The sequence below is a fragment of the Durio zibethinus genome, chromosome 20 (assembly GCF_047325235.1).
Source record: "Durio zibethinus cultivar Kanyao isolate XHJ-2024 chromosome 20, ASM4732523v1, whole genome shotgun sequence".
In the NCBI taxonomy this organism is placed as follows: Eukaryota; Viridiplantae; Streptophyta; class Magnoliopsida; order Malvales; family Malvaceae; genus Durio; species Durio zibethinus.
Window position 1 is genome coordinate 1,002,182 of NC_143181.1, and position 16,856 is coordinate 1,019,037.

The 16,856-nt window shown below is 34.7% G+C and overlaps 2 protein-coding genes and 1 pseudogene across 5 annotated transcripts; 1 reads left to right on the forward strand and 2 right to left on the reverse strand.

Annotated features, from left to right (window-relative positions):
- Positions 1-80: 80 nt before the first annotated feature.
- On the reverse strand, positions 81-1,702 carry LOC111315831 (transmembrane protein (DUF677)). Its single transcript, XM_089749083.1, has 2 exons — positions 1,554-1,702; positions 81-1,302 (listed from the first exon to the last, which is right to left on the reverse strand). The coding sequence occupies exons 1-2, from the start codon at positions 1,606-1,608 to the stop codon at positions 227-229; spliced, it is 1,131 nt and encodes a 376-aa protein (XP_089605209.1). The 5' UTR covers positions 1,609-1,702; the 3' UTR covers positions 81-226.
- Positions 1,703-4,506: 2,804 nt separating this feature from the next.
- LOC111314778 (putative cinnamyl alcohol dehydrogenase 6) lies at positions 4,507-7,365 on the reverse strand (annotated as a pseudogene). The gene is made up of 7 exons (XR_016330566.1): positions 7,245-7,365; positions 6,561-6,720; positions 6,346-6,459; positions 5,679-5,906; positions 5,267-5,554; positions 5,011-5,164; positions 4,507-4,927 (listed from the first exon to the last, which is right to left on the reverse strand). The product of XR_016330566.1 is annotated as a putative cinnamyl alcohol dehydrogenase 6 (transcript).
- A 2,049-nt stretch (positions 7,366-9,414) lies between these two features.
- On the forward strand, positions 9,415-13,446 carry LOC111315281 (la-related protein 1C-like). Of its 3 annotated transcripts, none has more exons than XM_022916889.2 (7): positions 9,415-9,674; positions 9,781-10,278; positions 10,489-11,056; positions 11,129-11,270; positions 11,389-11,479; positions 12,548-12,619; positions 12,838-13,446. In XM_022916889.2, the coding sequence occupies exons 2-7, from the start codon at positions 9,796-9,798 to the stop codon at positions 13,108-13,110; spliced, it is 1,629 nt and encodes a 542-aa protein (XP_022772624.2). In that variant the 5' UTR covers positions 9,415-9,674; positions 9,781-9,795; the 3' UTR covers positions 13,111-13,446. The 3 variants fall into 3 exon arrangements, with proteins under 3 accessions (XP_022772624.2, XP_089605547.1, XP_089605548.1); XM_089749421.1 differs by having other exon boundaries at positions 9,417-9,674; positions 9,827-9,895; XM_089749422.1 differs by having other exon boundaries at positions 9,419-9,895; positions 10,089-10,278.
- Positions 13,447-16,856: the final 3,410 nt, after the last annotated feature.

Consider the following 16,856-nt stretch of genomic DNA (forward strand, 5'->3'; position numbering starts at 1 on the left):
ATTCTTGGCGCTACAAGGAAATAATAAGAACTAGCAATTGCTTAACTCTATACCGGGTAAACGGAGGGTAAAGAAGCTGAAGCTGAGGCAGATTTCTGTGTCAATTTCTTTTACCTTGATGACTGTAAAGCCGCATTTAGTGTCAAAGTGATTGCCTTAATTTTACCATGATCACTGTCTTCACTAAACTCTATAAGCAAGACAAAAGATTCTCGAATTGTACTACTTACTGTGGTTGGGCATCAATTATTTCTTGTATAACGAGCCCTCTCGATCTGTTAATTGTGTGAAAGCATAATTTTGTATGTTCCTCAAGCTCTTTAAGCTGCTCCAAGAAGCTGGAATCGTGCATACAGAATTCTCTTACCACCTCCTTCAGTACCTCAATTTTCCCATTTCTAATGCACATGCTAGCTATAGCTTTATAATGCTCTATCTCATCATACAGATTCCGTACCAGTCTGCTTATGGTATCGAAATCATTGATCAAAATATAAATCCCTTTGGCTGAGATATCAATCTGTGCACCAAGTCTTTCAACCAAGCTTGTCTTAAACCCTTGCTGATTAGATGATGACTTACTTTTTTTCTTCTTCCTTATGCCAAAGAAGCAGGCTGCAAGCCCTGGTGCTGCTATAATTCCAATCATGCTGTGGAATGCAAGGACCAGCAAGGCAATTACAAGCGTAGTATGAGAAATTACTAGACAAAGACTCCCAATCTGCTTGGAGATTCTTTTATATTTTGCTTGCCGTTTTATCTTTTCGCGTTTTGATGTTAATTTACGGTACAAATCCTCGTTAGTCTCGTGGATTTCCTGGAATTGCACTGGACTAATGATTGATAATGGATTCTTTAGTAATGCAAATCCAGCCAACTCCTGGAGTAGAACGCTGCAATATTGCTCATCTGAAAAATTTTGCATCCTCTTGCTCATCTTGATCACCCTTCTAATTTTCTGATAATAAACGCGCGTCTGATGGATGCTTCGTAGGAGTAATTCGCATAAACCGCAAGCTTCCAAACCAGCTTTAAAATAGTCGAGAAGAAGGTGATGAAAATTCAAGTTCTCTATCTTGTCTAGTGTTTCTTGCCTTGGTTTTAGCAGGTATTCGGACAGGTTTATATGATAATTAGGAATAGAAGATGATGAAGGGAGTCTATTAAAACTAGTTTCTTCCAGCTGGCCATGAACTTGGCTCCACATTTCGACATAAGACTTTGTTCTGAAAGCTTCCTTGTACTCTTCATTTACGTTTGTCTTGTCACTCAAGTTACTTACACACTCCATCCGTGATCTGCCTGAGATAATTAACAAACCCCACAAAACCAATTAGTTTTTCAAATCCCGATACATACATGAAAACAAAGCAATCATATTTCCATGGCTAGAATAGATCTTGAGGGCCAGAAAAACTGTGAACACACCTTGTAAAAGAATGAAAAATAGAAACCCTAGTCAATATTTTTTTTCAGTTTTTATCTCAAATTCCATTTATGTTATTGCATATCAAAATAGCAGAAGAAACATAAATCAACAGAAACATACTAACCTAATTTTAGCTTTGTCTGGAGCATCTTTCTCCCTCGATACATGTTCTTGAACATCAATCTTTCTGTTTAAAAGTTTCTCAACAAAATATAGTTTCAAATGAATTGAATCAGATTATGATTGACTACTTTGGCCAATATTTATACAGAGTTTGATGACTTGAAGGGAAGATTTTATAGACAAAGTTACAAACAAAAAGAAAGAAAAAGAGATAAAGCTAAGTTGGCAGTTAACAGAGGCCGAAATCGTTGTAGCTTTTGTCGCACGATAGCGTCCCTCTCACGGTCGTTTATCTACGTGTAATGCCTTGATACAAGGCTTGTATTAGTTCAAACAGTCCAGCAATGTTCGAATCTAAGGTTACGACTGTTGAAGTTGCTCATACGCTATTAACTTGTCTAATTTTCCTTTAAATAAATCCCAATCGGCTTTTTTTTCTGCATTTATTTTATTTTTTTCTGGTAAAGAATGCTCTAACCCTTTAAGTCAGATTACGTGTTTTCAAAACTTGAATTTGAAGATGGAGATCGGAGAGCATTATATCATTTACGCTTGATCAAGTTGAAGGTCTCTAAATTTTATCTGTGTAATAAGAAGTTAATGATGATAGGGATATATATTAATTGTACATGTCAGAAGAAAATGACATGATATATGAAGCATGTGCTTCAAAAAAGATTAGACGACTTGGTCACTAGAGAAATTATTAGAAACACTAACTTAATATATATATATATATATAGCATGAAAATATTGAATTATAGAGTTAATTATTCGGTTGATAATAATCATACAGAACTTGATTTTTTAAAAAAAAAAATTTGGTCATAAGATTGCAAATTATCTAATTTTTCATTTTTTGTATATATAGCGGTGATGTCATATACTAAAAAAAATAATGTTTAATGTAATATACACTAAAAAAATGCTCAATATAGTATGTGAATTTTCAGACCGTTTATTAATGTAATTTAACCTCTAACATCATTAAAGAAACATGTAGTAGTGATTTTAATCAACGAATATATAACATGTGTTAGAATAATTATTTCATTTTGTATGTTATCATACGGTTTACATGTGATTGTCATATATCATAAATTTTTTTAATTTAAAAAATAAAAAATAATTCTTTTTTTTCTCTTTCCTCCCCTCTTTTCTCACCTATCGCTTGCCTTGTGTGAATCTAATCAGTCCGGACCGCATTCAAAGTGAGTAAGCTAAAACAAACCAAATCCATTACGCGTTTGACGTTTCTATGCATTTAACAATGTGATTATTATTTGGCAAAATCTATTCTACCGAAAGAAACTAAAAGGTTTTGAGATTTCAAATTGTAGTTTAAGATTAAGAGATCGAGTCGAAAATTCGAAGAGGGAAACCTTTTTGCTTTCTTTACACGTAACCCCGCTAAATTGAGCAGAATTACGTTAACCGTTTGGTATGCCACTATGTTAAGCAGGTGAACCACGAGATCAAGAACGTTAAGCTTCAATTAGATAAGAACTTAATTAATAAGAAGCCGATAGCTAGTTAGGAGCTCAAATATTGGTGATTTCTTTATCTTTTTTTTTTTTTTTTAAATAAACACAAGGAAAAGCCCTTCTTTTTCTCTTCCTTATCTAAAAGCTGTTATGGGCTTCTGGCGTTGGTTCAAGAACCGGTTTCCCCGAAGACCAACACTCCGTATAAACGCGCAAACTTTGCTAAAATAATTAATCATTGGAGCTTATGAATTGCTTTCCTAGTTCAAATTAGCTCTCTGGAAATTATTGCTTCCACTTCTCCTCGTCTTAATTGGATATATATAGACAAAACCAGGATTTGATATAAAAATGGGATTAAGAGTTGGCCAAGTAATTTATGCTTCATTTGGATAGATGTTGAAAATCATTCATCTAAATGAATCATTAATAGTTAGGTTTGTTTGGTCCTACCTTCATAGCTTCATTTTTTAACAAGTCAAGTGAACGCTATATATATATATAGATGGTCAAGCTTTGCTTCTTGGTAGTTAGTTATGTCAAACTTGTAGAGTTAAACTTATTTGAAAATGAGAAAAATCCTGGGTAGGATTTGAAGGGGTTAGTTATATTCTGGCCAAAGAAACAAAAGAAATATAAAGTTTTATATGATGCCTTAAGGTTAAAGGTCATACTCTTTAATAAATTAACAAATATAGAAGAAAGAAACTAAAAAAAAAAAAAAAAAAGGAGAAAAACAGAATAGATGCTTGCAATTTGCAGCAGAAGGACAAGTAATGATCCCAAATCCTAATATATGATGATGATGATGATGATGATGATGATGATGATGATGATGATAATGACGACGACGACGACGACGACGACGACGACGACGATGATGATGATGATGAATTGACGATGCTTCATGTGGCTTGCGCCAGTTAATGAAAAGAAATATCTCCAATAGGGAGAGAGCTTTTTCATGGGCCTGTCATTAAACATACAGCCCCAGTACTGTCATATTTCGGAAATTTCTGTGGCATGGATCTTGATTTTTGATTTCAAGTGGCTACTTTTGTTGATTAATCATGGATAAGGCCGCATTAAGATAATGCTGGGCCTTGGCTTTATCACCCCAGAATTTCAATTATATATATATATATTTATGTACACATACATATATATATATATATATATATATTTATATATAAAACTGCTTTTGTTCTTGTACATATATAAATAATAGACTGCATAATGTTAAAATTCAATCCCCTCTTAAAAGACACGAGAAAAAAATTGAGTGATTAAAATCTTGATTTGATTATGTGATCTATTATCAGAATTTTAATTTCAATAATTAAAATTAAATCTCTAACGTTTTCAAGTATAAAAAAATTCTTAAAATGCACAGTGATGTGTATGGTGCGGGTGCCCATTTCAGCCCATCGTTGGGGGTTTCCTAGTATGTGAAATGCTCGAGCTTGATCGTTCAAGAAAGATGGCGAGATTCTTCTAATTTAATGCCCAAAATCATAACACTTCAAAGGAAACAAAAAGATTATACTAAGTGGTAATAATAGAGTAAAGACAAATTGACAAATATAACTTTGGCTTGCCAATTGCCAACACATTGGATAGGAACAGGTATGAAAGCAGAAGAAAGCTACGGATCCTGATTTTTTTTTTTATTGACAAACTGTTCCTGAATCTTTAAAGCTTAGACCTCCCAGCAATGTCGTTTACAAAACGGTATCTAACATCATTTCTTTCAAGGCGATCCAAGGCTTCATTGATTTGATCTGGTTTGTTAAGTTCTATATCGCACGTGATGTTGTGCTTCCCACACCATCGATCATTTCATGGGTCTCCTTCATGCCGCCTGTCATTCTCCCCTTCACTGGTCTTTTCCCTGTAATCGACATCGAAGAGAAAAACAGGAAACGTTTTTCAGTTTCTGTCATGGACAAGACAAGTGGGAAGGAGAAATCGTACCAAATATTAATGGAAAAGAAGGAAGTTCAATTGGCCTGTCTGGTGCCCCCACAACCACTAGAGTCCCATTTACTTTGAGCAGTTCCAAGATAGGTCCGAGCGAGTGTTTAGCTGAAACTGTATCCAAGATAACATCTAGCGTTCTCTTACTTCTCTGCCATCATGAAATCCAACAGGTTTAAAAAACCTTAAAAAGCCTCTTCAAAAGAGATCTCAAAATTCCCTGGTGACAAGCAGAAAATTAAGAGAAGCAAACCTGCATTTGTTCAGCATTAGTGCTAACTATGAAACCATCTGCGCCCAAACGCTGTCTAGCCTCCTTTTCTTTTGTTGGAGAGGTGCTGATGACGGTTACATGATGACCAAATGACTCTGCCATTTTAACAGCAACATGACCAAGACCCCCCAGACCAATTATTCCTACCTTTTTTCCTGGTGACTCGAGTAGTTGGCTATCTTTCATGGGGCTAAAAACGGTTATCCCAGCACAAACTGGGGCGCCACTGCATCCATTGGCAGGTTATCAGGAACGTGGACTACGTACCTTCACAACAAAAATCACAAAATAAGTGATCAACCAAGCCTACGGCCCATAAAGAAGTTAACTTTTTACTAAAAAGAAACTATTTTTTTTGCAGGATGTGATAAACTGAATATCAGTTCCTGACCTGTGATCTGCCACTAACATTTTGGAATATCCACCATAAGTAATGTTACCATCCCAGAAAATGCCATTGTAAGTAAACTGGATCTGGTCGCAGTAGTTCTCCTGCGAGTTTTTACAGAATTCACATTCCAAACAGGATGCTGCCAAGCACCCAACCCCTACTCTGTCTCCTACTTTGAAATTCTTTAGATTGCTTCCCGCCGTGGTTATCACCCCAGTAATTTCATGCCTGCATAAGGAACAAAAGCCCATAAAAACAGAGACATTTTCATACCCAAAAATAATAAATATGCAATTTCAATTTACAATTTTGCTTTTTGTTTCTTTAAGCAACTTGTGGGTAAAAAGTTTGAGATTTAAGTGGATAAACTCTCAACTGTGTGAAAAAGACAGCGACTTCCCCCACGTCAACAACCTTTGGACTCATACGAGAATTTCTACGAAGGATTGTCTCTCACTAATCACCACGTTATTTCGTGAAAGAAAGGGATAAAATTATTAAAAGTACTATTTTAAAAATAAAATTCACATTAGATAGACTATTTTCATCAAATTTAATAGAAAAAAAATGTATTAATTGTAAGTTTCTGTCCTTTTGTATTTTTTAATATTCATAAAACAATAAACCTTGATGGTTAAGAATTAAGATTTTAGCATAGGCGCTTCACCCGGGAACAACTGGATACATGGTGATACCCCAGTCGTTCTTAACATGGTTGAAATCAGTGTGGCAGATCCCACAATACATCACTTCAATGGTCACATCGTTCACGCCATATTCCCTGTATTATCGTCATTTCCATCGTTACTAACAGTTAATACTAGTAAACATTTAAAAGATGTAACGATTGAAAACTAATCATGCAAATATATATCTATATACCTTATTTTGAAGATGTAAGGGGCGATTTTGCCAGAGGAATGATAAGCCGCCCACCCTGCTACCGTATGTGTGTGGTTAGGCGTTTCCAAAGCCGTGCGGTGGAAGAGAAGGCTGACTGAATGTATGGAAAAAAAATGCAATTGATGAGGAAGAGAGAAAGCTCAAAGCTTTGTTGAATGTAATGGGAGACACCGAAATCAAAGGTCTTTCTTTTATCCAAGTACTGAATACTTATAAGAGGTAATGGAGTAGTCTACCAACCAAAAATATTATTTTTGGACCATTAATGAAAAATATTAATAGATGAATTATAATAAAATATTTAATTTAATATTTTAATATTAAAATTTTAAAATATAAATAAATTAAGTAATATACTATCATTTTTAATATGATTAATTTTAAATGATAATTTATAATTAAATATTATATTTAAAAAAATTTTAAATTTAAATATCATATTAAATATTTTATTAAAATTTAAAAAACATTCTAAACGTTAGCCAAATGATAACTAACATGGAAGAAACGATACCTTCGTACGAAGGGTGGGTGTAATTCAAGTGCACTGAAAGTGTAACGTCGTGGAAAACTTGGGGATGAAGTTGCACGACAGACCAATACAAAAGATGGGTAGATTTTTTATGTTTTTTGGGTACTACAAAAAGAAGAGTAGTTGAGTACTCTTCAGACTTCTCCACTTAACCTGGGAATAGATTTCAAAGTTCAAAGTCTTTTTCCACGAGTCAAACGACCTGTATTTAATGGGATGGGTCCCTTCCCTATGAGTCCTATGACGAGTCATCGTCATTTTCTGGCCCAAAAGCACACTTCTTTCCTGTCTTTTTTCTGCCTAAAATGAATAGAATAGGGATAATGAAATTGTCTGAGTCGTCAAATTATTTAAGATGTAGGACATGGGCACTCTGCAAGGACTTCTGCATCCAAAGTTAGATTGCTAAAAAGGTCCAACACAAGTTGATCGACGTTTTGCAATTTTCAACCCTTTAATTGTCTGTTGCTCGGTCCCTTTCGATCGTGAAATTCCGGAGAAATAGCCACACAGAAGCAATCATTATCAGTTTAGGTGGTGGATTAGTTATAATTCACAAGACTAGACCATGGTTTTCAAATTGGGCCTGATCAGTTGTTGGTCTGATCCAATAACTTTGGTTGTCAAAGGGATTGCGCATCTGAAGCATTCTTAGGCTTCTGTCTCACGACCAAACCTCAGACGTAGCGTCCGTCAGTTTAGCCCAAGCTTAAGTCGTTTGGGCCCATCATAACCGGTATTCGTAGCAATTAGCGTAAAATATAATACATGTGCGGAAAATTTATATACTTCTTTTGAATTATAAATAAATAAATCAATCAATCAATAAAAAAACTAACAGATATAAAATAAATTCGACATAAAATAAAAAAAATTCATATATAGTAAAATTTGAATTTAACATTTTAAAATTTTAAAATTTTCTTATTAATCGCTATCATTAAATTAAGATTTATTGACAATAAAATACAAGTAAAATATTTTTACTCTCAAGCTAAAAAGAGAAAAAAAAAAAAAAAAAGGCCCAATGTTCTACCCATTGTTGTTTTGGGAAAAGTGTAGTTATTTTATGGACTAAGCTGTAAGACTAACCATCAAAAGAACGACACTAGAGCTATTAAGTTAATATATCTGCAAATTTTACCCATCCCAATTATGAGCTTAAAAAATATATATATTGGTAGAAACTTTTTGCTTACTAATTTATGAATTAAAATTTGTATCATATAAAGTAAAGTCATTATAAAATCAATGATATGATTTTATTTTTAACTTGATAATAAATAGTTTTAGTATAATAAAAAAACTAATTTTGAGTTGGATAAATAATTGAAGATAAAGCAGAATCTTTGAAGGTTGCATTTTTAATAAAAAAGAATGAAAATCCAAAATTCAAAACGAAAATTATCTCATGATTTTATTTGTTATTTCATTTTTATTTATTGACCTAAGAGTTAAGAGTTCTTTCATAACATGATGGAAGAAATTTTTATCGTGTTAAAATTGTGTTTTATGATTGAAATTTTAGACTTAGTTATAAATTACATCCTATTTTTATTGCAATGAAATATTATTCCATTCTATAATTTTTATCATGTTTCCATGCTTATCCAATGAAATTTAGGACAAAAAAGGAATAAATTTCATAAATTCGTATAGCACCTTGATGATAAGATGCAAATATTTATGGTTCTTAAATTTGAATGTGAATCGTTCTTAAGTCTTTAATTTAATGATAAAAAACGTTTGAAAGAACATAAAAAAAATTAATTTTTTTTCTTACGTGTACTAAAATTTTACTTTTTTGATATAACAAAAAAAAAATGTGAACCTAACAATGTTAAATACCTGTAATCATAATTCAAATACTAAAAATTTAATTTGACATTTCTTTGAAATATTAAAAAAAAATATAAATTAAATTTGTTGTGATAATTATTTTATATAAAAAATAAAGAAAAATAAAGACTATGGGATAGTCTGAAAAGATGAACAAAATTCTAAAATAAGTAAAATCGTGAGAAGAAAAAAAATTTTCTGAACACGTGTAAGTGGGAAAAAACTTCAAAATACTTTTTATATACGTAGTACAGATAATTCAACACTGACCAATGAAATGCCAAAACTTAAGTCGAAATATAATTTTCAAAATTGGATTTACTTTTAACAACTTCAAACTTTATTAGGTGAAGAAAATAATAATCAATAGAAAAGATCCTAAATGGACATTATGAGAAAGAGAAACGATGTCGTATCAGACGTGCGTTTGTAATTTTAGAGCTTGCCGTGACAAAACTGCAGCTTCCCCGACACCTGAAACCAAAGCCAAACAAAAACAAAGTGGAACAAAAACACAAATTATTATCTATAGAAATAAAACAAAAGAGAATGAAATAAACCTAAGCACAGCCTTCGGTTCCTTGGTTTTTCGGCGGTTCAGTCTTGCGTTTCACGTGTTAGATACGTCTGCTTTCGCCCATCAAATTCCTACATTCTCCCCAAACAAACCCTAAATGCTCTCTCTTTCTTTATTTTCTTCCATCATTCTTATTTATTTTAAGGTTAATTGAGCGAGGATTTTGATTAACCAATTAAAATTTTAATGTACTGTGTTGTAGACATTGATTTTTTTTTCAATTTCTGATACAATTTTGATTTGAAGTTCAGAAACCCTAATTTCGAATGGCTATGACGGCTGATTCTTCTTCTCCAGGCGACGGTCTCAACAGCCCTCAGTTCCGCCGCAAAAATTTGCCTTCTCCGTGGGCCCAAGTTGTTCGAGGTGAGTCAGAATCAATCTCAGCCGTTTATCATTCCCCTTCTTCACCATCATTGACAACCTCACCCCCCGTCGCTTCCCTACCGGAGCAAGCAACTTTTTCCGATTGCTCCCCTTCGAAAGCGGCTTCCTCCTCCTCCTCTTCCCCGCCGCCGGATATTTCTTTGGCCGCTGACGGTGATTCTGATTCCAATAGCAACAACAATTCGGCTGCTTGGTCCAAGAAGCCGGCTTGGAACAAGCCTTCAAATGGCGTGGTAGAGGTGGGCCCCGTAATGGGTGCTGCTTCTTGGCCTGCTTTATCTGAATCCGCTAGGGCTTCCCCCAAATCATTAGCTGACTCTTCTTCCAAAACTTTTCCTGACGGATCGCTTTCTACTTCTCAGGTTGCTTCAAACGCATTTTATTTTTCCCTTATTAATTTGTGCTCTGAATTAACAAAATTGAAAAATAGGAAAGGAAAAAGGAATCTATTTACTTGCCATTTTTATTTCAGGTTAAGCAACCAAACACACAACAGAATAACTTCTTATTTTTAGTTATTAATAAATAGATAAATAATAAACAAGCTGACTGTGTTTTTCTGGTTAAAATAGGGACCAGTAATACCCCAATCAACTCAGAAGCAAGGTACTAGTAATGCTAATTCCAATTCGGTACCAAACCGTACAATGTCGGGTCGGCAAAGGTCTTCTAAGCGTGGTGGCGGTGGGGGCAATAACTCTGCTAGTGGGCCTCCACAGAGTAGCTTTTCACATCAACACCTGACTCCACCACCGTCATTTCCTGTAATACAAATGCTTCCGAATAGTTATGGTAATTTTGTTCCAGCAATGCCGGATACATATGTGAGAGATCCCCAATATAGGGGCAATAATTGGGAAACGAGACCGGCCAGCGGGTTTGCATCTCAATCACACAATGATCACCGGCATTCTTCTCGGAGGGGAGGCAACTATGGACTACGTGGAGACAGTGGCTATCATAACAATTTTGGGGGCAGGCGTGATCAGGACCGAGGAAATTATGGGAATGCTAGAGATGTTCATATGCATCCTCAGAGAGCTTCCCCAAGGGGCTTTCCAAGGCCTCCACCACCCAGTGCTCATACTTATGTTCCTCCACAGCCTGTGAGGCCATTTGTGAATCCCATAGGATATCCTGGTATGTTCAAATTTTAAGAGGTTGGTTCTTTTTGTTATGTGGGCGTGGAAGTAATTTTTTTCTGCTCTGCAGAGTTGATATATTTCCCTACAATGCCTATGGAGCCATTTAGGGGCATGCCGTTAATTACCCCTGCTCCTCCTGCAATGATTATGCCTGTTCCTGAACTTCCTCTGCCTGCTATGATATTAAATCAGATACATTATTATTTCAGGTAATTTCATCTTGTCAACTAATATTTGGTGACATTTTGTTTGCCCTAGCAGCTTTTTTTGAAAATTCTCTAATAATAAACTACCTCTGCGTTAATGGTTTTTTTTCCTTTTGTGTAGTGATGCTAATTTGATAAGAGATGAGTTTTTGAAGTCTAAAATGGATGATCAGGGCTGGGTAGCCATTTCTTTAATAGCAGGATTTCCTCGAGTAAGTTATTTGTGATTTGATTGAGTGTTTTGTCATTTTCTTCAGATGGTCTTTGCGTGCTCTTTTCTGACTTAAACTGCAAGCAAGCTAAGAGGTCATTGCAAATGAGGCAACCATAATAATAACAATAAACAAATAATAGTTCCCTTCACTATTTTTTAAACGCCCTCTGATCGATGCATTTATATCCAATTGTAACACTTTCAATGTCCCTTCTTCTTTCTCTCATTAGTAGTTAAATTCCCTCTTTGTCAATATGGGAGTATCAACTGTGGATCCCCTACTGCTGGTTGTCCTCTTTTCACCTTTGCCAAATTATAACCCCTTTGCTGTTTTGATGTGGCATATATTAGATATCAACTCCTTGTTTGGGCACTGAATTGTTAGGAACTAGCTATATCTCTCTCTTGGAACCCAACTTGCATTAATGTATTTATGGAGAGAGATGTTGATGTGGTAATGATATGGAGAAGTAATCCGATACCAGCTTCAAGTTGCGCATAATAAATTCTAGACATGAGCTTTAAAACATTGTGTAATTAAATGCAGGTTCTTTATTTTGTTGGTTTCAGAGGATATTCATTTGGCTATAGTCAGGGAAAGTAGAATCTCCATTCCAGGAAATTCACCATAAACTTTGTTATAGTAGTATTTTAATGTATAGATTTCTTGGTCATGATGATTTGGAATAATCTGTGTCAGAGACTTTCTAGCAGTCACAGTGTGCCACATGCCTTGTACTGCATCATTCATTATGACTCTTCTTAGACAGTCTTCTCACCCTGACTTGTTTGTACTTAATGTAGTTTTGCTATCAAGACCTGCTTGTTGTATGCAATAGCTGGTCTATAATAAAGTTTTGTTTGGTTCATTTGTTTAGTGATCCCGACACTTGATTTGCCCTGCATTTTCCTTTCAGAATAAGTAGTGAGGACTTTCTGATTGTGTCGTCTTTCCCATTGTTCAAGTTCTCGTTAATATATGTTTATTCCACAATCTGTTTGATGCTTCTTCAACTTTTTAAAACATCTTCTCGTTTAAGTTTGTTCTATGGTGATTATTTTGCAGGTTAAGAGTTTGACAAGCAACATTCAGCTGATATTGGATTCCTTGCGGAGTTCAACTGTTGTGGAAGTACAGGTATATTTGGCATTGCAATTATTATTAAGCAAAAAGGGAAATGCCTTATTAATTCTAGATGTCAGCTATAAGTGTCAATAAATTTGTTTGTTAATTGGAAATCCTTGTACAATCTTTCATTCTATTAGAGGCAGTGGCAGAGTCCAAGAAACTGGCAACAAATTGCCAAACTTATGCTGTTTTCCAGGTTGGTTTGACTGTTACTGAAATATCTGCAGGATGACAGAGTGAGGAGGCGTAATGAGTGGAAGAAATGGATACCTTCTCGGGTTTCCACAGAGTCAGGCTTCGTATCTCCAGGTGGACCAAGTTCTGATATGCTGGCAAGTTCTTTTCAGCAGATTACAGTGAAGGAAGAGTCTGCTAACCAAAGTAAGGCAGGTAATGTGAACCCTCATGTTGAGGACACTTCAGAAAGGAATCTATCCAAGCTGATTGGCCGCGCTCAACTCCCCAACGGGGAGGGTTCCAAAGACACATGTTTGGACTAAAACTGATCAATCTATGCCACCACAAAAGCACAATCCAGTCAGGATGGTGTGCTTTATTTTTGAATCTAGAGTGGATGCTGATTAGGAAGGGGATTGGACACCTTTTTCTTTTTATTTTTGCCATCATCTTACTCGGTTTTGGCGGTGTATTGATGAGGCAATTTGAGGCAAACAATAAGAAAGATACATAAATTTATCTTTGAAAGATAGAGAACAAAGTGAGATAAAAAAAAAAAAAAAAAAAAAAAAGATAGGTTTGACTGGGGAAGAATTATGAGGCTGTTTGTTTGTATAGTTTTGCTATTGCTATGGACAACTTGGTTTTTTTTTTGGTTATTTCGATGGCTTGATGATGGGTGAAGGGAGGGGAATTGGAATTGTCCTTTAACATGGCTAAGAATGTTTTTCCCAAGTTATTTTATTATGCTTTCCCGGCAATCATAACCCTTTTGTCCGGTTTGTCTTCCCGGTGTTTTTCATAGGTGTTCATGGCTCGGGAAAGCATGCTTGTTCTAGGCTTCAAATTTAATGCTTTTCACCCTTATAATTACCTTAGCTATAAGTGGGCAATTTGATATTCAAAATCAAGCCTGCAGTTTAATGATGTTCCTTGCGCAACACCCCCAGCCCAATGGGGCCCAAATGAGTACTTTTCCAATGCGGCTCTCTGATACGCATCGCCCATGGTAATCCTTTTTTCTTTTTTTGAAAGAGAACATAAACAATGGCTGGATTTAATGATCTCCCCCATTAGTTACTGAAATTATTTCTAGTACTACGTTTTTTTTTTTTTCACTTTTGGATAGAAGGATGAGAGTAACATTTGGAGATCAGCGTCGCTATGAGCTTTGATGGGGAGGGAAACTGAGCGCGTGATATGAGCAGTCATTACCCAAAAACTACTTGATATTATTGTTCCAAAGGTAGCACGGGCAATCGGTGAAGACGATGATTCATAAGTGAAGTTGGTAAATTTTTTTGTATTAAAATAATTAATTAAAAATTTAAATCAATAGATTGATAGAATTGAATGAAAAATTAATAATATGTAAAAAGATTATTAAAATAGTATTTATAATTAAATTTTGATAAATATTTATTTAATGATTTTTAAATAAAATAAAAAAATATTTATCTAAGAAGTATTAAAATTTACAAAAAAAATATTTATCCGTTAATTAGTATTCATTAAAATCTTTTTATAATTTGTATACTTGAATTATATAATAAAATTTTTTAAAATTTTATTTAATTATTTTTAATAAAAAAGTTTACAAAAAAATCTAGTCTTGTAAGATGAGAAAACAATGCATCGTTTGTCCAACTCAAGATTCTGATGTGTAATAAATACTAATTAACGGATAAGGTTACTTTAGACTAATAATACTAATGCTTCTTATAATCTTGAAATAAAAGCTTCGAAGCTTCTCCTTTTTTTTTTTTTTTAGTATTCGAGAAAGCTGAATACGGATGATTATAAAATCAACTATGGCAAAGCAAAAGCCAACTTCTTTTTGGAAAACTGGCCATAGCAAAGCCGACTTTTGTAGGTGCTAGCCAGACTGCTTTTCATTTCCCCTTTTTTAATGAACAAAAAAAAAAAAAAAAGATTGCCTTTCATTTTTTTCATTTTTATCTAGTAGTCTACAATTAAAAAAATAATACAAAAGAGTTTGCTTTCAAGTTTAAGTCAATTAATAAAATAATAAGTTTCTCTGACTCTTATAACTTTACTGTTGTTTGTATGTTTGTGTTAATCTACCGACAAATATTTTATAGAGAGAGCAATAGAGCATCCGGCAACTAGCGAGAAAGGGAGATCAAAATTCAAAACCCTAAAACAGCTAGAGCCCACGTGGTGAACCGATCAGTACCAGGGTGTTTGTGTTTCCTTCATCACTGGAGACATTGAAAACATCATTCCTTTGGAATACAGGAGTACAAGTTTCCTTTTGTATATAACTTTCTTTCCGGAAAAATATACACCATAGATAGCCATAACTTTAATGGAATGGTAATATAAAAAATAATGGCAAAATTTCCCCTTTTCACATGGAAAGTGGACGTGCTTGAACAGTTTAATTTCCAGATGATCAGGATTAGTAACAGCAGCTAGAGGCCAGGGTTCCTGATGGTCTCGCTGATATTATGGTAATACTGATGACCCAGGTGGACTGTGGTAGCAGAAGTAATGGCCTGTAGGATTATAGCCGATGATGATTGGGTAGATTATTTGTTTGAAACCAGCTGGTTGACGCAGCCTTGGGCTTTTTCACCCTCTACCCTCCTCCTATCTCTATGGCTCTGCCAATTTGTCATTATAATGGTTCAATTAATTACCAAGTGCTTCCATTATATTAGTCATAGATAGGGTTCGCCATATATACAACACTTTCAATGCTCCAAGGAAAAAATGCACAATGAGAAGAAATGTGACATTTTTAAGACTTAAAGAGCTTGTTAATGGAATCTCTCAAGTGCAACTTGCAGTCGCAGGCGCAGACGACCCCCCAAGATTGACAGCCGGCTACTCAATTGTCCAGGCATATCCTTCTATATATTGACAGGGACTTAACGAACGAACTTTATATCTTCAGCCCCCCCTCTCCCTCTCGACCGAGTCACGGAGAATAAAGGTGACATCGGTACAATTCCAAGTTCCAACCTTATAGGAAATGTGCCCGAGACAAGTAGCAACAAGAGAGTTTTCTAAGTAATGAAAAAATCAAGTTAGTGTTTAAAAAAGAAAAAGAAAATATATATAGTACAATTGATTGTGATCTATATGGTGACAATTATTTGTGGTCACCCGTATAGATACCTCAGTTTAACGTAGACCTGGAATTTTTAACAGAGATATGAAGAAAAGAAAAGAAGATCACTACAAATATACTTACCTATCTGTCAAATCAAAAAAAATTTTCTGATGTCTTTCATTTCACATTAATTTCAAGTGATTGTATAGTCTAAGATTCACCTGAAGGCTAAACCAGATGTAGTACCTTTAGTTTTGGAATGGAAGAGAGTTTCTAAGTTCCAGCTATAGGAAAACAAAATGAAAAAAATTTAAAATCTTTTCCTGCCTAAAGATATCACCAGAAATGTCGAACAAAAAAATAAAATTTATCATAAATCAATGCTTAGATATATACATTAATCCTCAAAAAAAAACTAAAAAGAAAAAAAAGGGTTCATCGATGAATAAACTGATTGTATGATAGGTGTCAAAGCATCATCATTTAAAGCTCGTGGCCCTTTCCTTGAACGTTGAGATTCGAGCGACAGCAACAAAAAGAAAGCATCACCCCAACCAAGATCTTCTATCAGTAGGACTCTCTGGAGATTCATTCCGAAAGTTCTGCGACGCCTTCTGGCAAGTGGGGAGTTGGAGCAGCCCTGATCGCTCAATGCTCATACGTCCAGATGCTATTCTTGGTTTCTTTCTCTTTTTTGGGTTATGTACGCTGTATAGAAGCATGGGTGAGCAGTACTTTCGAACAATATGATTCAAAAGGCTTTTACAAAATTTTTTTTTGGCTAGTACAAAAAGTGTTTGAATTTAAGTTCATTTTTACAGTCTAATTTTAATACTAGTTACTACTTAACGATTATAATATTATCCTAATTTAATATTTGAAAATTATATACTGTACAGTACATTTATGATTATACCGTAGGCCATTAGACGTGACATCTTTTCATTCTCATTTCCCAACTCCCGATTCTCTCTCTTCCCCTCTCTGTGA

Bases quoted from the DNA above. Each gene is read 5' to 3' on its own strand.
- LOC111315831 (XM_089749083.1), bottom strand. From the start codon at position 1,608: ATGTTCAAGAACATGTATCGAGGGAGAAAGATGCTCCAGACAAAGCTA. The intron at 1,303-1,553 runs GTTAGTATGTTT...TAATTATCTCAG, and splicing joins CCAGACAAAGCTAAAATTAG to GCAGATCACGGATGGAGTGT.
- LOC111315281 (XM_022916889.2), top strand. From the start codon at position 9,796: ATGGCTATGACGGCTGATTCTTCTTCTCCAGGCGACGGTCTCAACAGC. The intron at 10,279-10,488 runs GTTGCTTCAAAC...TGGTTAAAATAG, and splicing joins GATCGCTTTCTACTTCTCAG to GGACCAGTAATACCCCAATC. The intron at 12,620-12,837 runs GTATATTTGGCA...AAATATCTGCAG, and splicing joins CAACTGTTGTGGAAGTACAG to GATGACAGAGTGAGGAGGCG.